Source organism: Anoplophora glabripennis, unplaced genomic scaffold, assembly GCF_000390285.2.
Source record: "Anoplophora glabripennis isolate ALB-LARVAE unplaced genomic scaffold, Agla_2.0 scaffold17, whole genome shotgun sequence".
NCBI lineage: Eukaryota > Metazoa > Arthropoda > Insecta > Coleoptera > Cerambycidae > Anoplophora > Anoplophora glabripennis.
Window position 1 is genome coordinate 244119 of NW_019416231.1, and position 22958 is coordinate 267076.

General features: G+C 37.9%; 4 protein-coding genes across 7 annotated transcripts; 2 read left to right on the top strand and 2 right to left on the bottom strand.

The window, feature by feature from the left end:
• The first annotated feature begins 2369 nt into the window (after positions 1-2369).
• On the top strand, positions 2370-7356 carry LOC108917894. Its single transcript, XM_018724706.1, has 6 exons — positions 2370-3481; positions 4853-4982; positions 5036-5201; positions 5388-6216; positions 6272-6389; positions 6450-7356. Exons 1-6 carry the CDS (start codon positions 2589-2591, stop codon positions 6711-6713), a joined length of 2400 nt encoding a protein of 799 aa, XP_018580222.1. The 5' UTR covers positions 2370-2588; the 3' UTR covers positions 6714-7356.
• A 2037-nt stretch (positions 7357-9393) lies between these two features.
• On the bottom strand, positions 9394-13391 carry LOC108917883 (erythroid differentiation-related factor 1). Its single transcript, XM_018724681.2, has 5 exons — positions 13184-13391; positions 12620-13134; positions 10585-12569; positions 10026-10338; positions 9394-9941 (listed from the first exon to the last, which is right to left on the bottom strand). Exons 1-5 carry the CDS (start codon positions 13384-13386, stop codon positions 9538-9540), a joined length of 3420 nt encoding a protein of 1139 aa, XP_018580197.1. The 5' UTR covers positions 13387-13391; the 3' UTR covers positions 9394-9537.
• Positions 13392-13525: 134 nt separating this feature from the next.
• On the top strand, positions 13526-14991 carry LOC108917884 (PRADC1-like protein). Of its 3 annotated transcripts, none has more exons than XM_018724682.1 (5): positions 13526-13616; positions 13861-13963; positions 14016-14152; positions 14208-14323; positions 14376-14991. In XM_018724682.1, the coding sequence occupies exons 2-5, from the start codon at positions 13876-13878 to the stop codon at positions 14662-14664; spliced, it is 630 nt and encodes a 209-aa protein (XP_018580198.1). In that variant the 5' UTR covers positions 13526-13616; positions 13861-13875; the 3' UTR covers positions 14665-14991. The 3 variants fall into 3 exon arrangements, with proteins under 3 accessions (XP_018580198.1, XP_018580199.1, XP_018580200.1); XM_018724683.1 differs by having other exon boundaries at positions 13541-13616; positions 13864-13963; XM_018724684.1 differs by lacking the exon at positions 13526-13616 and adding an exon at positions 13649-13713.
• A 74-nt stretch (positions 14992-15065) lies between these two features.
• Positions 15066-22377, bottom strand: LOC108917889 (exportin-7). Of its 2 annotated transcripts, none has more exons than XM_018724698.1 (13): positions 22252-22377; positions 21507-21914; positions 20618-21310; positions 19163-19526; positions 18790-19105; positions 18389-18681; positions 18179-18338; positions 17762-17952; positions 17493-17704; positions 17058-17196; positions 16368-16445; positions 15713-16031; positions 15066-15507 (listed from the first exon to the last, which is right to left on the bottom strand). In XM_018724698.1, the coding sequence occupies exons 1-13, from the start codon at positions 22264-22266 to the stop codon at positions 15408-15410; spliced, it is 3288 nt and encodes a 1095-aa protein (XP_018580214.1). In that variant the 5' UTR covers positions 22267-22377; the 3' UTR covers positions 15066-15407. The 2 variants fall into 2 exon arrangements, with proteins under 2 accessions (XP_018580214.1, XP_018580213.1); XM_018724697.1 differs by having other exon boundaries at positions 17034-17196.
• Between the last annotated feature and the right edge of the window lie 581 nt (positions 22378-22958).

Sequence of the window (22958 nt, forward strand, 5' to 3'; positions counted from 1 at the left end):
CAACATGTACATGTCTACCCCTGATCTGACGCTTCGCATCGATCAATTTATTCGGTACGTATAAGCGGCAACCTGTCGGCCTGACATGCCGGGGAACAATCTAGGTATAATCATAGAAACTTGACAAATCCAGTGATTTTGTTCTGATCGCTATATTTACGCTATAACTGAGATTATTTTAATGTTTGTAAGAGAACAATTCATTTCAATTTATCCAATTATATTAATAAGTAACAGCTGTATAAAAAATAGTCTTTTGTTCTTGAATTCTTGTTTTTTTGCGTTTGGGAAACAGAATTAAAATGTCAAAATTTTATGGCCGTTTTCGAAAAAAAAAAAAATTAATGTTAAATAAACACATCCTTCAAATATCGAATGAGACATATTTCCTTAACGAGGACGCTACGCCCGTGCTTGCATAACCGTGTCGCTGTTACGCCACTGCCATTAGTCATGTAGTACGTTTTCTTTGTTCAGTGCATTCACCTTTAACGAACTTCATAACTTTTATAGCGTCGTCGTCGTTTGACTAGACACTCTCTCCTCCTCGCGCAAGGACCGTAGTAGACCGGTCGCGCGGAGTCGGCTCTCTGATCGTCACGTGTGCGTTGACGTTTCGCAAAAAACAAAAATGCAAAATGCAATCTCTATGCAATGAGCTCCGTGCCAGCGCCGACTATTTTTAGATGCGCTGACTAACGACCCGAAAACCGACGATAGATACGTTTTCCACGACCGACCTCCGACTCGACACAATTTGGTTTTTCCGAATTAACTCGGCTCAGCTACGAGGTGATGAGAATTCGGTTGAAATTCGAGAAAAAAATCACTAGCGCAGAAATTTTGCGTTTTTTTTTCGTAAAACTTTTAGTCTTAAATACAAAAATAAAAACTTGTTGGGGTGACAATTTTTTTACGGAATTCCTACATAAAGCTTGGGATTCCGAATTTGAAGTCGAAATTCCGAGTTTAAAGTAAGAATTTCTGTCCAAAACTATTTTTTTTATTTATCGTCGCAAGCTGCTCACTTACACTAAACTCAAACGCGTCGGTTCCCCCACGGCCCCCCCGTACGGCCGTAGGGAACCCCTGGCAGGCGCGGCTGTTGTTGCTTGTTGCTAAGGAGGCGCAGAAGACGTAAAAGTGTCTTGTTTTTTACGCAAACCTCGCGCGATCGCAACATCCTCCCGCGAACGCAGGGAGGCGTGTGTACGGTGTGGCGTGTTTTTAATAGAATGATGGGACATCAAAAATACTTCCTACTTTTTGTTTTAGGCCGCCACCGTCTGTGGCAATTTGTTCTTACGAGTTGCGAGGGGGCTTTTGCTGACGCATGTACTCGTCATAGGCGTAGGCTGCTTTTCGATGTTAAAATCTGTTTAAAACAATAACTTTTATTCTGTTTTATGTTAAGTTAATTCAAATAAAACAAAAACATTTCTTTGGTTCCAAAAATCAATGTACGCAGAATATAACATTACTTTTAGATAAGAAAATCGTTATATTAAAAGAAAATCAAGACAATATCCGATTATAATTTTTTAAAGTTTTAATAATATCCTTATCACACAATTAAATAAATTTAAAACAACCTGCCAACAATTATCTAATGGCAAAACTCCCAAAAAGCATTCGAAATTAATGATACATACTTTTGAACTTTGTTTTCATGATTTTTAACATTTCAATTTTATTCGAAAATGCCTAGTTTTGCAAATTGAAACTCATATTTAAAGATACGATTAGGAATTAAAACAATATATATGCGGTTAACAGATTTGCAAACAAAGTCGGTGAATTTTTTGCTTTTAATTAGATAATTAGCTCAATTTGTGTAAATCGATTCAAGAAGCAACCTCACGAAGTTGCGACATGATTTAAAAAGCGCTCTGTATATTGGCACACTCCCAGAAAAAGTTTTGTGTGAATTTCCCTCTTGTATGTGTGTAACAATTTAATTTTTCAAGAAGTTGAAATACTTTGAAATAAATTAAAACAAACGTCTTCCCTGGGTGCGCCACTGCCATATTATTTTCTATATCCGTTCATTCCTAGGTACAGAACAAAATAATTCACTTTTAAACATATTTTTTAGAAAATCTGAGCGTCCATTCAAAACGTACCACTCCATGGTAAATGCATAAAAGTTATTTTTGTAGTAAAGTTGAATAGTTACATTTGTAGTTTGCAAAAAAAAAACCATAGGCGTAGAAGTTATATATGTGACCCACTAGGCGTAAAATATGCAAAACGGTGTACATCTGGTTGCCTGCATCACAACACTATTCTGTTAACTGACAGTTCCGTGACCACTTGTTGGAAAATTGTTAAAGATCATCGCCTACACAGGTGAACTCACGCGTCTCCCACCACACCATCCAACCAACCACTTAATGAAAACGAGCGAGGGACGCAAGGGGGGAAAGTCTAAAACGATGACTGTACCTGCATTGTTTGGTGGGTTGGGTCCGACACGATCCGTAACCTAAGAATTATTAACGGTCACAGTGGAAAACAAACCCAGAAACTGCCACAAAATGGCCCTGTGATACCTTCCAGCGAGTACAGTGCGAAATAAAGACTTCGAGATGTACAGCGTGTGCGTCGTGTTAGTTTGTTTACTGTCGGTGGTCGTCATCGGCCAGTACGAATGGCAGGACAGGGATCCCTTCGACGAGGTGTCGCGCGCCATGAAGGCCGTTAACAAAGACAATTGCGAAATTCAGCACCTGGGGGACCTCTACCTCCCCGACGCCTCGGTATCGCATCTGCCAGATATCAAAGATGTCAACATCAACCCGGTGTTCCCAAACAGAACGCAGCTACTGCACCTGCACAACATGGCACTGAACAGGGCCTTCTTCTGGTCCTACATCTTGCAGAGCAGGTTCATCCGTCCGGCCATCAACGATACCTACGACCCCGGCATGATGTACTACTTCCTGTCCACGGTGGCCGACGTATCGACCAACAAGCACATAAACGCTAGTGCGATCTACTTCTCCCCCAACATGTCGTACTCCAGCTCCTACCGAGGGTTCTTCAACAAGACTTTTCCCTTGTTCGCACCGAGAACCTTCAGAGCTGACGATTTCAACGATCCGATCCATTTGGAAAGAATCTCCACTCTCAATACGTTCACAGTTCACGATCTGGGGGCTGTACCGCCCGATACCAGCAGCGATTACACGTCAGATTACTATCGGATAAACGAATGGTACAAGAAGTGGTTGCCTGATCACGTAGACAGGAGGCACGATACGAAAACTACGTATCAGGTGGAGATTAGGTACGCCAACAATACAAATGAAACGTTTACCTTTCACGGGCCGCCAGGAGCCGACGAAATTCCTGGACCCGTTATGTGGACGAGGCCCTACTTCGATTGCGGAAGGTCGAACCGATGGCTGGTAGCTGCCGTGGTACCCATCGCTGATATTTATCCGAGGCACACAGGGTTTAGGCATATAGAGTACCCTACGTGAGTATAAGTCGCATAAAATATTCATAATGTTTGATTGCGCGAATTTGTTTAATTATCGATCGTTCATGTGGCAAATTCAAGGGCAAATTGTCGTAGATTTTTTTTACTGACAATAATTCAGATTGAAATACAGTTTCACTAATAAAAGCCACTTTTAAATTAATTAATTAATGATAATTTTATAGTTCTAATTTTTGAAAAGAAGAATTTCAAATCGTAAGTTCCATACAGAGTGTAGCACATTTGTTTGACCAAGCTTCAATGGTGGGTTCTTGTAAACGTTTAATTTTTTAGAAACGGTGGTAAACGTTAGAAAAAAATTGTTTTATTTTAATTCTAAGAAGATGGGTGACGATATTCATATTTGGTATACAGCTTTTATTAATACATAATTTGAAACCAAGTTTTTTTTTTCTTCCAAGATATTTCAAACTGTTTTTACTACCATGATAGAGTATGGCTTTAAAAAAATGTGTCCTTGCTGCATATCACTAGGACTTTTAAAATAAATGCAAAATTTAGCTGATCACATTATCCACAAATTAATTAAAAAGCATTAATTACAGCTCAAGAGATATTTACATGATTTTTGTTATTATTTTGTAACGTTGATTCAGTCGTTGAGTTTTGGTGAAATATTTAGTCACACGCTGTCCAGGTCACAAAAATATGAACCGGTTACTCACAACTGACCGTTGGACAAAATTTCCGTTGCAAACATTTAATCTAGTAAAAAAGGAGCCGTTTACACATACTTTACATAAAACAGTACATTTGTATAATTGTAAAAACAAATAGAAACTGTCTTGTGCTAAAAATTAAATATTGTATGTTAATAGTACTTGGTTTTGGATATTCAAATTTATATTTCACTAAAAAACTTCAGTGTATTTGATTTAAACATTTTATTTTTATATAACAAATATTCAAAGTATCATTATTTTGAATTAGGATAAGGTAGACATTGTACAAAGTTAATTATTTGCTAATTTATTTTTTATTACCCTTTTACTCTTATCCTTTGACCATGCCCGTAAATAAATAAGCTATTATTTTAATTACATTTTGGCTAGCCCCTATAATGATTCACAGAAGGTTAACAACCCTCATGATAAAGTAATTAACAGAACCCCGTTTTCCATTTGGGATGCCCATTAATAATAAAATTTCAAAGGGCAAGAGAGACATAACATCTAAATTACATGACTGTTAATCTTTCTACCTGATGTGGCCTGATGAAGGGACACAACTCGTCCCTTTCATAAAAAAACTCATGAATGGAAACATAACAAAACCTTGAACTTGGGACTAGTTATTTAAATTTTTTAACGGAACTTGTAAAATAGTAAATAAAGCGGAATATTGCAGGTATACTGCTGCAGCTGTGGTAGAGATGGACTTTGAGCGGATAGACATAAACCAGTGCCCGCCGGGAATGGGAAATAACGGCCCCAATATCTTTTCCGACACGGCTAGGTGTAAGAAGGAGACTACCGAGGTAACGAGGCAAGTTTTAAAAACGAAACGTATACTTATTCGTCGTTTTTTTAGTGCGAACCGCTGCACGGTTGGGGCTTTCGTCGAGGAGCCTATCAGTGTCGGTGTAGGCCTGGTTTTAGGTTGCCGTTACAAACGAGGAGGCCGTTTTTAGGGGAGCTCGTCGAACGGGCCACAGCCGAACAATACTACAACGGATTCGATTGTTTGAAAATCGGATGTAAGTCTGAGAAAAAATGTAATTAGCGGCAGAATCAGTCGCTTCCAATTTCTTTTAAATACAATTTAGTTAATGCAAATACATTTATTAAATAAAAATGAACGTTTAATCAGATTTTGAAGTAAGGGGAGTAAAGAATTTTGTAGTTTTTGTGTGTCAAATTTATCTATTAATGTTTCAATGCAGGGATCCAGAAACTGCCCGTGCAATGGGAGAAAGCCCCGCCTTACCTACGGAACATGTACTTGGACCGATACCGGGAATACCTAAATCAAACCACCGGGCCGGCAAACTTCAACCAACACAAACTCAACATCCACCGCACTCTCGACTTCATCCTGGGCATGAACAAAAACAACTGCATACACTACAAACCCGAGGAACTAAGGCTGCACGGGGGCGTTATGTACGGAGCCGAAGAATTCTTCGAGAACGAAGCCAAAATGGCCTTGAGATTGGCCAACTTTATAAGCGCCTTCCTACAAGTCTCCGATCCTAAGGAAGTTTATTCCGGAAAGAGGGTGGCAGACAAACCACTCACGGAGGATCAAATGATCGGAGAGACCTTGGCTTTGGTCTTGGGCAACAGTAAGATTTGGTCGGCGGGCACTTACTGGGAACGGAACAAATTTACGAATAGAACCTTGTTTGCCCCCTACGCTTACAAGAGGATTCTCAACACGAGGACTTTCCACGTGGAAGATCTGGCGAGGCTGAACAAATCCGAAGAGGTGTATTTAAACAAACCGTGGTTCAAGTTCTTGAAATACCGGTGGGCGTCCAATTTTGACAACTTGGAAAAGTTCTGGATGAAAATAAAGATCAGGTTTAATGAGACGGGTGAGAATATGAAGAAATACGAACGATACCCCAATTATTACTACGGGGCGAAGTTGGAGCACGGGCATTGGACGGCTCCATATTTCGACTGCCACGGCAAAGTCCCCATGTGGAAGGTGAAGTACGTGGCCCCGTTCTTCGGGTGGGACAGCCTCAAAGTAAAGCTTAAATTCAAGTAAGTGACATTTCCGCTATCCATGAAATTCCCTGATAATTTTGTATTTTTTCAGGGGTGTAGTAGCAGTAACGATGGACTTACTAAAACTGGACATTAATCAGTGCCCTGACGATTACTACGTAGCCAATGCTTTCAAGAATACAAACAAGTGTGACCAGAAAACGTCATACGTAAGTTATATATATAATTCCGTCGTTAAAACAAAAACTATATACACACTTCCTTTTCAGTGCGTTCCTATCCTCGGTAGAGGTTTCGAGACGGGCGGGTATAAATGCGAGTGCAAGCAAGGCTTCGAATACCCGTTCGAGGACCCTATCACCTACTACGATGGTCAACTGGTCGAGGCGGAATTCAGCAACCTAGTTGACAACAACGAAACCCGTTTCGACATGTTCAAATGCCGCTTGGCCGGTGCCAGCAGCGTACAGGCTAGTATATGGATGACGATTATTTTGGTCTTTGTTTGTTTTGGGATTTACGGTCCTAGATAAATCTCTTTTTTTGTTTGTAACTGTTAGATCTGATGTGCAAGGCCTTGACAAAGAATTAGTGCCTTGAATACTCTATATGTTTTACAAACCGTCCAAAAATGTACTATTTTATATGTAATTTACTTATTTTTTATATGTTTTTTTTTAACTATTTTGACAAGAGTCGAAAATATTTTGTTAATCGTTTATTTTTATAATTCGTAATTAACTCTAAACAATGGTTGTTAAGTCTAGATGTATATTTTTTATATTGTTTCAAAGGCCGAGATGCAATTTTATTTTAAATTCTTATTTTCCAGTAGTTACTTATTACTGATGTGTACAAAAATCTGTGTATATACTTAGCAGTGTGTTCATTCTTAATTCCAAATAATGAAAAATATAACATTGTTGTACAACTTAGTCGTAGATAATTATTAATTCATATGAATCATGCTAGTTTATTTTTACATGACTTTTATAAGGTAGCCAGTACGAAGAAAGAGAAGGATCTAGCACAAAACTGTTACTTTCTAATCAACTTTAATTTAACCATAAATGGTTTATTGTTGTTATATGTTCTCCGTCCAATATAAAATTCAAATTTTTACATATTTTTTTACTCTGTTATGAATGTAATTGTAGTTATATTTAAATAAAGACATCATTTAATGATCAAGTTTGTTTCTTTTACGATTAAAAATATTGTCAATTGACATCAATATAAAACATAGCTGTGACTTTGACAAGGGGAAATGTACTTACAAAAAATCTCCATTCCCTTTTGTAATTTTGACTCTCTCGAAACCGTGGACAAGTATTAACTTTTCTACTGTCTATCCAAAACACTAGAAAATTTAAAGGTCAATTTGTGATAATAAGTTATAAAGTTGAGCATTACCTTAGATCATTTATTCACAAAATTTGATCAGCCTTTTGAGTTTCCACCCACCAAAAACTACAAAGATAAAAATCAAACAAACTGATTGGAAATTGTTTTGTTGCCTACACAACCAACTTTATAAAAAAATTCACAATTCACTGGGCACATCCATTTGATATAAATAATAAAGAACACAAACTAGTATTATATATATTGTCGCAAATATAATTAAATATATCGTGAGAACCCAGTACGCAAGCCTCATTTGACATTTTTTTGAATAAAATAACTTTTTAGCCTACTGTCAGGAAATAATTATAAAAAATTCCACAGTAAAGAAGCCATTTTGAGTTCATCTTACCTGTTACAGCCTAAAACAAGATGTAGCACTCACACAAAAAATCAAAATGATGTCTTTTACTTTTCCTTTACATTTGTGACGGATTAAACTGAAAAAGTTTTTTGAAGAGCTAATTTTAAACAAACTTTTAAAGAAAGTCAAACTAAAAACGGTTTGGTTGGCAGCCCTGCTAAAAACACACTAAATTTGTAAATTTCTCAGAAATTTTGACATTTGATTTTATGGTTAGTTTTAACCTCCCAACGTTCTTAGTTTTTCTTTTTAATTAGGTTTTGCTTATTTTAAAGTTATAATAACGTAAAGACTGAATTAAGAGTTTATTTTTTTTACAACATAATATCTTAATACCTCAAAGTACATATAAAGTTAAACAATACATAAATTTACAGACAAGTATGATATCGAAACTTGTAAATTGGAAACACATCTTCCATACTTCTTAGAGAAGAACATAAGGTGAGGAGTATGCGTAACCTAAAAAAAGAAAGGTAAAATAATATTTCTGCAAAAATTTAATAAATTTATGAATACGTAAGTAAAACCTAGTAACATGTTTAAATTTTTTTTCTGCAATAACTCATTGAATTTGAAACACCCATCAACATATTAATATATCGCATAAATGCTTACGACAATATTATTGTCGACTTACCATAAGAAGGGTAGTAGTAACTACCGTAGTAAGGATAAGAATAACCCAATGCCCATTGAGGGCGTGGACCAGGAATTGGTGCTGGGGCTCCCAGTATCATCGTGGCACATGCCATGGTGAGAAAAAGCTAGGATTAGTAGAATAAATAATAAATAAACTTTGTTAGCTTTTTGTAAACGGATCCTACATCACAATGCAAATGGTATAATTTCCATTTAACTATTTAATGAATACAATTTGTAGAATAATTGTGTACGAAATATTGTATGTTAATTTTAAAATGTTTTTTTGTACTAGGATCTCAAGTGATTATATAATATTCACAAAAAAACTACATATGTGGTTTTACTTACTACTTACCACGAACAAGACACTTCGAGAACACATATTCACGTCCAAAATGATGCGTACCAAGGCAAGAACTGAATGAAAATTATGGCATCCGCATATATTTAAAGGTTTTCCCTGAATATCCATTATCCTCTCTATCATCATTAGTATGTAAAACACACCATTTTAATGATGTAATTCCTCCTTTGGAATGTCTATGATTAAACTGTTATTTCCTGATGATCTATTAAATACTAATAATGCTAAGTAGAGGTGCCACAATACGATATTAATACTAAAGAGGATATCGGCCTTGAAGCGATGATGCATTCTAATTTCACATTAGCGTTTCGAGATCCCGCTCTAAAAAGGGAACTGAGTAATAATTTGCACGGCGAAATTTTAATTGTTTCGTAGCGACGTATTAATTTAAGTAAACAAGAACAATTTGTATATAGATGATCAATTATTTCTTTATTTATCACAGTAGAGTATAATGCAACTTTACAACGCTGAAAAGAAACAAACAAGAAAACATAATGTACATAAAAAATCAGATGAAAGCTAAATGCGCTCGTTATTTAAAATAAATTAATTCCTAAACCTAAAAAATAAGCTATTAAGTATTAAAAGATTCAAGTTCTTCTCTAATCGCTTTCAGTACTTTTCCCAACTTTTCCAGCAAACTATTATAATCCAAATCATCTTTTAACTCAAACGACTTCTTGTAACACGCTTTGTACAACTCTGCCAATTTACCGCAGTCTTTATTAGGTGGGGGCTTCGTTAGACAAATTTTGATCAGGGTTTTCAAGATGTGCTGCAAACGACGTTTCACAAGTTTCAATAAGGAAAAACACGTTTTGTAGGTCTTTTTGTTGTCGCTCTCTTCCTCGGTATTCTCGTTGTCATCGAGAACTTCTACTTTCTTTTCAATCAGAAGATTTATCATCTCTTCCAGCTCTAACACTATTTCCAGACAATGCTGGAGGTGCTTTATCTTCGTGTTTAAAACATTTGTCGCTGAAAAGGAGAAATTATATTAAAAAGAACTGTGCGATGACTACAGCAACGTCTCGATACTTGGGCAATTATTACAACACTTACTTTCTGTTAAATATTCAGACAGCACAAACCTCTGCATCTGCGCGGTGAAATAGTTAACAGGATCGGAACTTTGGAAGTAGAGTTTGGCGGCCTTTTCGTAGTTTATTTTCGCCAATTGTATAATGTTCTTTCTATTACTGGAATCGTTGGGAGTCGACCAAATGTGGCTGTGGTACAGAGTACCTATGCGGTAGTGTATTATAGCTGCTCTGTACTGATACAAAGGATATTTTGGATTGTTTTCGTCTAAGTCGCAGTATTGGAGGGCCTTTTGCAGAGTTTCTATCACTTCTTTTTCTGCCTCTGTTTTGCTCTGAAATTTCCAAGGCTTGAAATTGAATGCCCAGTATTTTAAAGTATATTTAAATAATAATACTAATCGGGGGCTGCCCAGTAACGGCGTAGTCAAGAGTTTAATTGATTTAATTGAGTTAAAAAAAGAATATTCCTGATTCCTATACTGGTAACATTGCAAAAAATATAAAAACTGCATAAATAATTTGTTATGAAATTCAAATATCGACAGAAACACACATAATATACAAAGAGAAAGACTTACCAAATACGAGGGTGGATTTTCGTGCATGATCGAGCCCATATTAAACAAAGCAGTGGAGAGCTCCCACTTGACGGCGTCCCATATACCCGGACAGTGCTTCCTATCCCCTAAAACCTGCAACGCCTTCTTGTAATTGATGAACGCCTTGTTGTAATGCAACTTTTCGAGAGGCGTAAGCTCCCCCCTCTCCGTCGGGGTATTCGCGTGGGCCAGCAACCTATGCAGATGCCCCGTGTTGGTGTACAGCAACGCTATATTAGCGTCGTCCTTCACTTTCTCGAATATCTCCAAGCCACGAGTAAGGTAGGGCTCAGACTTTTTACAGATCAATATGATGTCTTCTTCTTTCTTGGACATCTTGGCCATATTCAGGTAGTAGGAAGCGACTTCGTTCAAGCTATTCCCCAATCTCCGCAGTATGTTGTCGGTCTCGGACAGCTTCCATGCTTCTTCGTAACATTCGATGGCTTTCAGCAGGATCTGTTCGATAGTGCGGATGTCGTAGATGAAGACGCACCTGGTATTGCTCTCGCCTATGTCGATTTTGTAAAATTGTTCGTCTTGTTCGAGCTGTTCCATCATCTTGAGGTCTTCGTCTGGATTGCTGTGTAGTTGCTGGCAATATATCTCTGATTTGCTCCACGTTTGAACCATCATGATGCAGCAGTCTCCGGCACGGCCTAGCAGACAATTCTCTCGCAAGGCATTGGAAGTGTACTGCAATTTATTCATCACCAACTGGCATCTGGCTAACAATCCGATGGTCCTCAAGCAAGAGCCGTAGTTGCTGCAAACGAAATGGTATTCTGATAGCGTGGCGTAGACTAGTACGGCTTTCTCATAGAGGAGCGTTTTCAGGTGGTCTTTCCAGGAGATCTTATGGTTACTCTCCCGCCACGTCGGTAAAGGTTGTGCCTCGTTTTTGTTCTTCAATAATAGAGCTGTTTTATTTTCTGCTGTGTTATCTTGCACCTTTTCTTTCTCAGTCTTTTTCTTACGGTCCTTCTTCTTGTTCTTTTTGCTGGGTTCCTGTGTGGGTTTCTCTTCGTTTAGTTTCGCGTATGGCATCGGGATAGGTTCGAACGGTTTCGCCATTTTAACCTCTTCTTCCTCTTCCTTCCTTTCCCCACTTTCTGGATCTTGCTTCGGAAAATATTTGAGGCAATTCAAGCCGGCCGCTACATGTTGTAGGGCTTGTAGACATCTCTCTTCCACTCCCCCTACTATTGGTGGTGGCGGCTTGTAGTAATTCTTAAACTTTTCCATACTGCCGTTATTAAGTACGAGTATTTTTGTGGCTTGATCTTTGCGGTCGATTTCCGATAAGTCGTCGTCGTATATAGACTCGGAATCCTCGTCTTGCTCCTGTTCGTCTAAGCCGGGCGACTCGGGATTGGTATTTGCCGGGACGTACAGATCAGACAGCATATATAACGAAGAAGTCACTATTTCCGGATACTTTTCTTCGGGTAAAAGTTTTAAACAGTTCTTTAACAACATCCTTATTGTCCCTGGTTGTATACGGTCGGTGGAATGTTTCATATTCCTCGCTACACGATACAGTAACATCGCCACGGGTATTGTGAACGGGTTTTGTTCGTTATCAACGTCTTTTTCAGAACAAAGACTTGTTAAATCATATAATTTTACTACCTCTTCATCCTTGCCTTTGAAAAGCCAATACGTATGTCCGGCTTTAGTAGCGTTTGACTTTAGGAAACTCAGTATGCTCTGAGCGACATCTCTGATTAATTTCGGGGAAAATTTGGAATTGTCCAGCCTCGGCAAGTCTTCTGTTTTGACGAGTTCATATTTTTGCACGATTCCATTAAGGTGGTAGCACATAACCACTTCTGGGACGTTCGACATTAGATTGTCCAACCAATAATCTATGCCCGTTAAGACATTGATTGGTTTGCTCATGTCCCGCAAACGGAGGGAAATACACGGATGAGTACCACCACCAAAGATTGGCATATCAGTACCTAGAGAGGAATAATTAAAAAAAGATTTGACGTGTAAAAAAAATACTCACCGATTAACATTTCTATGTCTTCAAATGTCCAGACTACATTTCTGGTGTATTTATGATCGGAAGAAGGTGGATCGGGGCACTCTGTAGAAGGAGAAGGTTCAGGTAATAGCGGGTGTTCATTGGGTAGGGAACTGCAACCTTCTACCAAATCATTAGTTTCTGTAAGATCACTCTCAACTAGACTATGATATAAGAATTTGGAAACCAAACTTTTCTCCCTCAAAGCCTCCCGTCTACGACTTTTAATGTACAGATTCTTATCCTCTTCACAAGTGGCCCTATTAATATTTTCAAAGAAAAATTTCCTCAGCCATTCCCACTCAGTCTCAGCCGTTTTAAGCAGGTGTTTGTAGATATCAAAGTCGTCGAGAAGAAGGGTGTTTTCTATTCTATGTACCATCATGCTGATGTGTCCCTTATAATAGGGTATTTTCAGCAATTTTTTTATGTTCTCCGAATCAGACACCACATCAACTTCTCCTACGCAGTCGGGGAACATATGAGCCATCTTAAAACTAAACAAAGTTTTAGATTTTGTCGATAATCGAGTTGTTTTTAGCTTACCTCGAGAAACCTTTTGAATGTGATAGGACATGTTGTAAGCCGTAAGAGTCTGCTGAGCTGCTCAACCAATTTGAGGGAGGCAAATTTAGATCAGTGTTACATTGTAATTTCATAAACTGAGCTGGTTTCGGTAAAGAATATTTTACTATTGCAGTTGATTTTATTTCTTCATTATCAGCCTGTTCAACTGGCTCCTCTTCCATTATCAATATCACTTTTCCTCAACAGACAGTTATATTTGCTTTGTTAAACATTTATTAAGCAAAAGACCGTTTGTAAGTTTTATCTAGGTTAAATTTATTTGGCATTTGGTACAGTTGCAAAACACTTACGTACTTAACCTTAAAATTTTGACAACTTGCTGGAAAAAAGTTCTAGAAAAAACTGGCAAATATTTCTAGAAAATATGTAAATCTCATGGAATAATTTATAGGTAAAAATAATTGAATTAACCAATAATTGATAAGATACAGACAGAGGATACTAGTAATTATCTACTAGTGAAATTTGGTGATAAATTTTTTATACAGGTGTATATTAATCTTATGTAGTATTTAATCTTATTCTTACTTAATCTCAACCAGATTGTAAGATTACATAATACACCATAAAAGAAACAAGTTTTCTATTAACAAGTATGAAATAAACACTAATATAACCTCATATTTACGTTTTAGTAGGTTAAAACTGTCATGAAGAAGCAACCGGAAGATATTTTTCGTTCAATTATATTATACGTATTAAATGTATGTTCCTGTGTAGTTTTAACACACTGCGGAGGTAAGTTTCACATTTTATTAAAGCCAGCATATTAAAGGTTATGTTTTTTTAGCAAATACTCTTCATTTAATGGACGGCACTTCGACAGCGGAAGTTATAAATGGGGACATATTTTTTGAAATAGTAGACCCTGCGGAGTTGGAATACACTTATAGGATTCGACCAGCGAAAGATTTTGGGGCTCCTTTTGTAAGTAAAGTGTACCGGTGGTTTCTGTTACATGTACAGTTTGTTTTTATTCTAGAACGAGTCATTTCATGTGAAAAATGTGCCGCTAGTGCCAGTGAGTCCTAGATACGGGTGTAAACCGCCGGACAACTTGGACGACGTAGAAGGAAATGTAGCTTTTATAGAAAGGGGGTAAGATGTTTTAAATTAATCGTGGATTTGTTGAAAAAATATGTAATTGCAGGGAATGTTCGTTTAAAACGAAGTGTGTGATCGCTGAAAAAGCAGGGGCGAAAGCGGTGATAATCAGTGATATCGATCATTCAAGTGAGGATTATTTCATAGAAATGATCGACGATAATTCCAGTGAAGAAGTGAACATACCCGCCGCTTATTTGATGGGAAAGAACGGTTTAATGATCCTAAAAACGCTGGAAAAACTTAAGAGGAACTATGCTATAATAAACTTACCTGTGAATTTGACTTTTACGCCCGTGCACAAGATGAACCAACCGCCGTGGTTGGGGTGGTGATATCAGAAGCAAATCGTAGGATTTTAATTACTTTTGTGATATGTTGAGTGCATATTGTTCACGGAAATTATTTTTGCATTAAAAAAAATTATAATTTGTGGTTTTAGGTTCTTATATTTAATTTAAAATATAGTTAAAGAGATTTACGGTATACGTTTAGTTTTATGTAGTTTTGATACAAATTTTCTTGTTAAGAACAGTGTACAAACAGATTTGCTCACTCTAGTCTACACAAGCAATAATAATTTGTAAGATATTTATCGTTGTTGTTAAGAACGTATCCGCCATTTGTACATTTATAATTTGTTGCAATAAAGTCTTGAGAAAACGAAAGTTCTTTTAATATTAACGGATATCGGCAGAGTATCGTTGAAACTTCGGAGAATGAAAGACCGCCAATTCTTATTAAATTGCATTTATTTAATTTTAATAATTACGTGTCCCTTTCAGACTTACTCAATTCTCCAAGTGTATAAATCAGACGGGCTGAATTTATAATTGACCAGCACTTCTAAACAATGTACATAGATAATCAATGCATTTATTTCCTCAATAACTTATAAAAAAAACAAACGTTCCGAGTCTTGCAGTACACACAATCAGCAAAAAGTACACATTTTCGCTAAAAACACAATTTTCCAATTAAAATAAATGCAGAGTGTACCTAAATAACAATCAAATTTTTATATTTCACAATACATACAACAGCACTTAACCTCACATAATTTCTGCTCTACGAATCACTATGAAGTCATCATATCACTAACAGACGAAGTATTTACATTGGGCCCTTTCAGGGAATCGTTTATGTCTCTCCTAAACATCGACAGGTTCTGCGTAAACCTAGAAATGCATTTTTACTTCAACATCAACTCTATACAATGTTAAAACAAGTTCATACTGATACCAATGACGCCAATTTCAGCTTAAGACAAATGGACAACCTACTGTACAAATGAACTACTGACGTGGTTTACACGACATTAGTAGTTCATTTGTACCGTAGGTCAGCGCAAAATTTTTCTTCAACAGGGGGAATTCAACCTACCTGTCCCTATTTTTGGTGAGTAAATTCCGCTCGATGCCGTCCATGAGGTTCTCGAACCACTGCGCCATGGCCGCCTGCTTGTCGGGCGGCTGACTCCTGATGATGTTCTCCCTCATCTGATTGAAGTACTCCTCGTTGAGGAGGATCAACCCGAGGAGGGGCCGCGACATCGACCACTGGTTCCTGCAGTCCTCGAACATTATCACGTTCAGGACGGTGCTGAGGATCTGCTGGAGGATCTCCGGGTGCATCTCCAGCACCTTGAGGAACATGTCGCTGCTCGGCGCCATGCCCACCCGCGCCTCCTTGCCTGGATAGACTGTTCAGAGGAGAAATTACGTGAAGAGATTTTACCGTTAAGGGGAAGGCGGCTAAATCTCTAGTGCAAATTCCACTGCCTTGTCGCGTTGTTTCAGTGGAATTTCTTAATTATACATTTTGAATCTACAAATTTCCTTTAAATAAAGTAGTTTAAAGTAAAGTTATTTTCAAAGTACTGACTTGTTTACTGCAAACTGCAACGCTTGCCTTGAAAATCGAATGAATGTGAACTGAACAATGAAGTAAATAATTATTAGATTTGCAATTTGGTTCATTCGACAGACTAGTATAACAAAGGCACGATTTAGCCGATTATGATCACGCTTAAACTCACCTTTTTGCGTCAGCTGCTTGAACAGGTAAGTGACTATGTGGTCCAGAGTGGCGCAACAACCCGTGCACACCATCGTATCTACAAAATAGAGATTCAGAACAGGTAATAATACGAAGAGGCACTGTCGCCACACTTATAAAAAAAAATAGGCAGCGGTATGAAGAATTTTGTTGTCCCTCCTTCAATTTTCATGATAACGTAGCAAGTTTTGAGATTAATTCAAAAATTTTCTTGACCTCAAACCGTTCGAATTGTAACGATAAATTGTTTCCGGGTCATGAACGTTAGCAGATCCTACCAAAGATAGTCTTAGCCGTTAATACGAGATGAATGAATCGACTGATAAACGAGGGTATTAGAAAAATTTTAGAAAACACGCCTACTTGTAATGTTTACACAATCTCATGTACAGTCAGAGACAAGAACAGCAACAGACTCAAATGTAAAACGTTCTACAACAAAAGCGTTTCAAGAACAAAACCAGATCTGCTCTGCTCGTATGAAAGCTCGAAACCAATGCAGGCCCCAAACATGCAAAATTATCCTCATGCGATTCCAATAAACACCAAACTAAAATCATCCTCCACGCGAGCACTGCATTGATTCCTTTACGGCATACGAAATAAAAAATCGACGTCTTTCGCTGTGTCCCTGACATGCACAGACCTGTAAAATGATTTAGGTTCCCACCTAAAGCGGTTAGTCCTTCGGATATCGACGAGAGGATGTAGAGGAACACGTGCGGCTCTAGCGTCGACAGGAAACTCATGTGGTCCTGAGCCAGGCACTCCAACAGGACGTAGTAGATCTGCGACAGCTTAGGGTAGTCCTAAAAATGTCGACGGTGAAAGAGATTGAAGGTAAGTTAAAATTTTAGAGTAATACGAGCTCAGTAACCCTCATTTTTTGTATCCTTTGTATGGACAACCTACGGTACAAATGAACTACTAATGTAGTTTACATGACTTGTTTAAATGAACTACTAATGTAGTTTACATGAGTTGTCATGTGAACTACATTAGTAGTTCATTTGTAATTTAGTATCTTAATTCCCAATACTACGCCCGAGATACTCCATCTAAGTCAGGTTCAATAATTTTTGGGACCCTCTACGAAGGCACTTACCAGTAGGTCCGACTGCGGGATGGACAGCAACAACTTTACAAAAATATTCAAGGCATTGTCCAGCGCTTCGTCGCCGTACAGTCGGAAAACTCCGAAGTTGACGTAGCTGCCGCACAGCGCCGCTTTCAGCATGGAAAAGCATATAGAGATGCCCTTCAGCTTCAGGGGGTAGGTCTGCTCTTTTGGTACTTCTACGTTCAATATTCTACTACCTGAAATCCGAACGGTTGCGTTTTCACGGGCCCAACGACGTTATATCCGGTACTTACCGTAACTACAAATTATTTTACTAGCTTCCCTAAATAATAATATACCGTTCGGAGAGGAAACGTCGAATTGCAGCCTTTGTGATCTATTTTGTACTAGTTCGGCGAACAGTTTCAGCACGGGCGTCGTCACCTGCGGGTCATGGTACCACAGCTCTATGGCTCTAAGTAGTATCGGGGTGTAATTTGGATATCTGACGGGTCGATTAAGGAAAACGTTTTAATACAAAATATTTGTAAAGCACTGTGTTTAGTTTGTGAATCTCTGCATCAATGATCTCTAACATTCATCTGTTATAGTTTAGTATGAGCACTATATAATAATAATCCACCTGATGGGAAATGACACCAGAGGCTCGGGTATATAATTTGATGGATATGCATTTTCCATCGAATCGAATTTATTTACTAAAAGGATACATCCAGTCGAAAAGCATCATGTACGACGTTTTGGTATTGAATGAAAACGCTAGACCCCGTAGGTCCCTCGCAAGCCCGATCAGAGCCTTTTTAGCCTCGTCGGCTGCAAATAATGGAGTGTCGGCCGAAGCTAGCAACGTTCCTATGCTTTCGAAGGAAGCTGAAATACAGTGTTACAAGACTTACTTTTTTTCTTAATTTAGGACTCACCCGTCAACGGCAGCATGAAAGTGTGAAACCTGTCCTCGTCCTCCCCCAGGTCCACCATCAACAGCCTCCCGAGTGATGTGTAGAACATGGAACGGCACCGCATCTCTGTTATGGCCACGGAATTTCCCAGAAACGGGAAATGTTCACTGGTGTGGTTGTTCAGCATGAACTGGACCTCGTCCAGCTTCACCAACTTCCTGACGCAGCTGTATCCGACGGACAGGTCGTTGAGGAGCTGCAGGGTCTTGCTGATGATCTGCTCGCTCCTGCCCCAGTATTTTAGATTCGTTATACTGAAATAAATAAGACAATAATTATCAAGAGGACAAACTTATGGAACGTTTGTAAACATCGGATGCGACCAATTATTAAGACCGCTCATAAAACATTTGTGTACTTACATCTTCCTAATAAAGACGCTCAACACCGTCGGCTCGTCGTTGAGCCCCAGCACCTCCGACAGCCTCCTGTACACCTTCGAGTTCTTCTGCACCTGATCCCCCACGTATATCTTCCTAAATTGCTCGAAAAAACTCAACATAGCTAACTCTAGTTTCTCACAGCCCCCCTGCGCCAGCCTGGAATCCGTCAGGTTCATCAGCTGCAACACCCTGCACACCAACTCTCCGTCCATCGTGTCGTGCTCCTCGTTACTGTTGAACGACACCCTACCGCCGATCGCAGACCCTATTATATATACCAGCCACGTCAGTTGACCTGAAAGTAAAACAAACATTTATATTTAAAAAAAATGGCAATATATACTTCTCTCACCTTCTTGTATGGTAATTTCTATCTGGTTGCTGGGGCTGGCCAGGAGTTCCGAGTAACTCCTAGCCGCTTGGTCGAACAACTGTACCAGGAGAGTACAGGTCTTCTGGTACTCGCACCTTCCGATCACCGACAGCTGCTCCAGCTGCTGCTGGACCATGCCTAGGTCGTCGAGGGGATCCTCCAATCCGTCCCTCACGACCACCGCTACGGACTCCAGACGTGAGGTTATGTAAGCGTTGGTTACTTCGGGAGTGTAGGTTTCTAGTAAGTGCGGTTCTGTGGCTTTGACGTACGGGACGGAAGCCACCATTTTCTGCCAGAGGCTCAACAGGTAGTGTACGCTGTTGGGGGCGAATTGCCACATCTAGAAGGTCGAGAGTAACAGAAAAGTTTTAGATGTCTTTGTTTTGTATCAATATAAGTATTTTCATAGATACAAAGTGTTCTGTTCAAAACATCCGAGTCTGATATTTCAAAAACTATAAGACATATACTAATTTCAGAAAAAGTTCAAATCATTTCAAAAATTTTCTTGATTTATAACAAAACTCATTGGGGTTGTACGTCATAACATCATATAAACATGAAGATAAAAAAATTATTCCAGAAACTATTGAGTTTAGTACTATCCATATTCCTGCAGTTTACGATAATAAAGTTTAAAAATTAGTTAATTTGAAATGTAAAAATCAAACATGTAGTTTTAGGAAAATAATAAAAAAGAATAACAAGATTTTAGAAATCTGATGCTAGAAATGGGACTTTCTGATGCCCAGAAATATGTTAATTTGAAGATGAATAACGATTAAAAATTTATTAATACATTTGATATAATTTATGATGCAGGAAGATACAAATAGACAACTAAAAAACAAAATTTTGTAAAAATTCCTTAGAATTTTTTGTAATATTTCTTATATGAACTGTAATGTGAATGCTATTTTTGCGATTTCAAAATTTCATTTATATTTGGACCAACTTTTAAAATAAAAACAATAATTCAATGCCAAAATTAATTTTGAGTCATAAGTGCTTTGTAACTTATTTATATTAAATTTGACAGATTGGAAAATAAAAACGACTTATCCAGCTTCTGATTTGGCTAGAAATTATTTACATATTTTGATTGTTTTTTAATGAAGTTACAAAAAATCATTAACTCAAAAGGCGATGGAACAAAGCCTTGTTCATTTAAAGAAATTTTTTCTCCTCTTATCCCTAGTATCATGTTAGTGAACTGTTATAGCTGCCATACTGGGTATTTTTATTATAATAATAATAATAGTATAATATTCAGAAATATGTAGTCGATAATTTCGATTATTTTAACAGAATTGTGTACTTAAATGGTCATTTCCCAAAAACAGTTGTTTTTTTTTTAAACAACTTGGTTGTTTTCGGTTTCCGAAATATCGGCCTGATAGTTTCAAACCGAACACCCTGTAGATATATTACCTGTAAACTTTGTACAGTAAACTTGGCAATCAGCTGTATAGCTTCGGGATAGTTATCCACCATAACCAATTCCCCGAGTTGGTAATTGGACTTGAGTCTGGCAAGCAGTCTGCAGAACTCGTGGTAGTTAGCAGAATCGCTCAAACCTTGAGGATTTTGCAAGATGTGCTTCACCCCGTTTACCAAATGCGTCAAGAATTTAGCCCTTTCGGTATTACTGAATAACGACCTTCTCACGGACGCTATTTGTACCAGGCAAGACAGTGCGAGTGATGACAATGTGTTGGGCAGAGAGTGATACAAGTCGAAAAACAGTTTTAAAGTGGTGAAATCTAAAAATGCCGGTCGCCAACTTGTGGGTATTTGCACCGTACAGAGGTCATCGGAGGACTCGTCTGTTGAGGTACCGATAAAATCAAAAGTAAGGCAATTCTGGGCGAGTTGCAACAGTTGCGTCATCAGCCCGTGTTGACTCTCATCGTTAAAGTTCAAATTTTTACAGTTTTCTCTGGCGTTTCCTAGAAGGGTACAAGAAAGTCGAAAAATTTCGAAAAGCTGGGTGTCTCTGAAGGAGGACGCTATTTTGCGATGTTTAGTAAGTGAACGGTTCGCTTCCACTTCTGAGATTTGATTCATTTCACATGTCAGTTGAGACAAAAGCTGCACTCCTATCATACAGTGCTCCACAGAACCCTAAATGAAAGAAAATAAAAAAATTATGGCTATAAAATAAATCCTTAAAAGAATTTAAAGGAAGGTAACTATTTATTTTTGTACTGTAAATCTTTTACAAAACATAAAATAATACTTAATCAACAAAGGATAAAACTGTGTGTAAGAATTTAGTAAATTAAAAAATTAGTCATGAGAATATTGAGAAACAACTTACTTGTAAAAACTTTCCAATATCAGCCACAACATTTCTAAAAACAAAATCATCCTTATGCGAATCAAACCATCCGAGTTTAGTAATCCTAGAAAACAACGTAACTAAAGCTTGCACGACAAAATTCGGCAATTTGGGCCTAGTAGCTAAATAATTTAAAACGTAGTTCCTTATATCCACCCTCTGCTGCAGACTCAACCCTTGTGCACTCCTGGATACCAGCTTGGTGAGGGTGGTAGCTGCCAGTAGTTGAGCATAGCACGAGTCCCCCCTGTCGAGAAGTACCTGGCACTTTGTAAGCGCATCGGGACCATCCTGGAAAACCACAAGAGCCTTTTCTGCATCTGCCCTAACTGCAGTATCCTGAGACTCATACAACTGTTTACAAAGCAGCTCCAATTGTCTGATCTCCTGTGGCATAAAAAACAACTTTTTAATAGGCATTCAAACCTGACAATTACATTTGCTAACAGTACAACCCTGTAATTACGATTATGAATGACTTTTCACTATAATAACATAACCACAGTGTTTAGTCTTTTGTTTATTGTTCCCTAATGGTTGGCAACTATAAATTTTTGCATTGTTTTAACTTCTTGACGTCGTAAAGGAAAGGTTCGAGTTCAAAAAAGGTTAAGAGGATTACGGCGGAAGTAAAAAATCGTCAGTTATATCTCCGAACTATAAAATTTTGAGTTATCGTCACTCTCGCCTTTTCGCATCAAGAATGTTAAAGCAAGGTACACACCTGCTCGTCAGCCATTTCCAACGTTGTTCATTTGTTATTTGATTGATATTCTCGGTGTTTACAAAAGCTGGACGACTGCAGAGAAGCCGGATATTTTTCCTAATCACCTCACTTGCTCACTTGCACTCAAAAACATAACGCAAATTTCTTCGTGCTGCCCTCTCGGTAATCACTATTACATAACCCGGGAAATTCAAAAGTTCTTCTAATAAATCCTCTTACAATGCGTACTCTTCGAAGATTTAAATGGTTAGTTGGAAAAGTTGTAGTGTCTTTTTGAAAGGCTTCTTTTAATTTATAAAGTTCTACTCCGTTCTATCTTTAATGTGCCTTTTTATGCGCATATGACTGTTACTACATTATATGTGTATACCTGGCTGTATCTCAGTTAAACTCGTAAAAAAAAATTATAATTCATAAAAAACAAAATAGATAAATAATAATAATACTTTATCCCTCGCTCTACTCGAAAGGGTTTGCCCTAATTAGTCCAAAAGTCAAAGAGCTGTGCGGAAGAAGGGGTGGCATAGTAATATTAACAAAAATGAATAGTGTAGAAAATAGGTAGATAATTTCTGAAAAAATTATTAGGTATTATAGAACAGTTATTTTAAATGCGATTTTCAAATGTACAACATGAAATATAGTATTAAAACTAAATATGATTTTTTTTAAATAAATGAATGGAACGCGAAAGATCGCAGCAT

Bases quoted from the DNA above. Each gene is read 5' to 3' on its own strand.
- LOC108917894 (XM_018724706.1), top strand. From the start codon at position 2,589: ATGTACAGCGTGTGCGTCGTGTTAGTTTGTTTACTGTCGGTGGTCGTC. The intron at 4,983-5,035 runs GTAACGAGGCAA...TCGTTTTTTTAG, and splicing joins GTAAGAAGGAGACTACCGAG to TGCGAACCGCTGCACGGTTG. The intron at 6,390-6,449 runs GTAAGTTATATA...CTTCCTTTTCAG, and splicing joins GTGACCAGAAAACGTCATAC to TGCGTTCCTATCCTCGGTAG.
- LOC108917883 (XM_018724681.2), bottom strand. From the start codon at position 13,386: ATGGAAGAGGAGCCAGTTGAACAGGCTGATAATGAAGAAATAAAATCA. The intron at 10,339-10,584 runs GTAAGTCTTTCT...TGGAAATTTCAG, and splicing joins AAAATCCACCCTCGTATTTG to AGCAAAACAGAGGCAGAAAA. The intron at 9,942-10,025 runs GTAAGTGTTGTA...TCTCCTTTTCAG, and splicing joins GTCTGAATATTTAACAGAAA to CGACAAATGTTTTAAACACG.
- LOC108917884 (XM_018724682.1), top strand. From the start codon at position 13,876: ATGAAGAAGCAACCGGAAGATATTTTTCGTTCAATTATATTATACGTA. The intron at 14,153-14,207 runs GTAAGTAAAGTG...TTTTTATTCTAG, and splicing joins AAGATTTTGGGGCTCCTTTT to AACGAGTCATTTCATGTGAA. The intron at 14,324-14,375 runs GTAAGATGTTTT...ATGTAATTGCAG, and splicing joins GTAGCTTTTATAGAAAGGGG to GGAATGTTCGTTTAAAACGA.
- LOC108917889 (XM_018724697.1), bottom strand. The intron at 18,682-18,789 runs GTAAGTACACAA...TATTTATTTCAG, and splicing joins AGCGTCTTTATTAGGAAGAT to TATAACGAATCTAAAATACT. The intron at 17,953-18,178 runs GTATCCTTTTAG...TCGACCCGTCAG, and splicing joins ATGATGCTTTTCGACTGGAT to ATATCCAAATTACACCCCGA.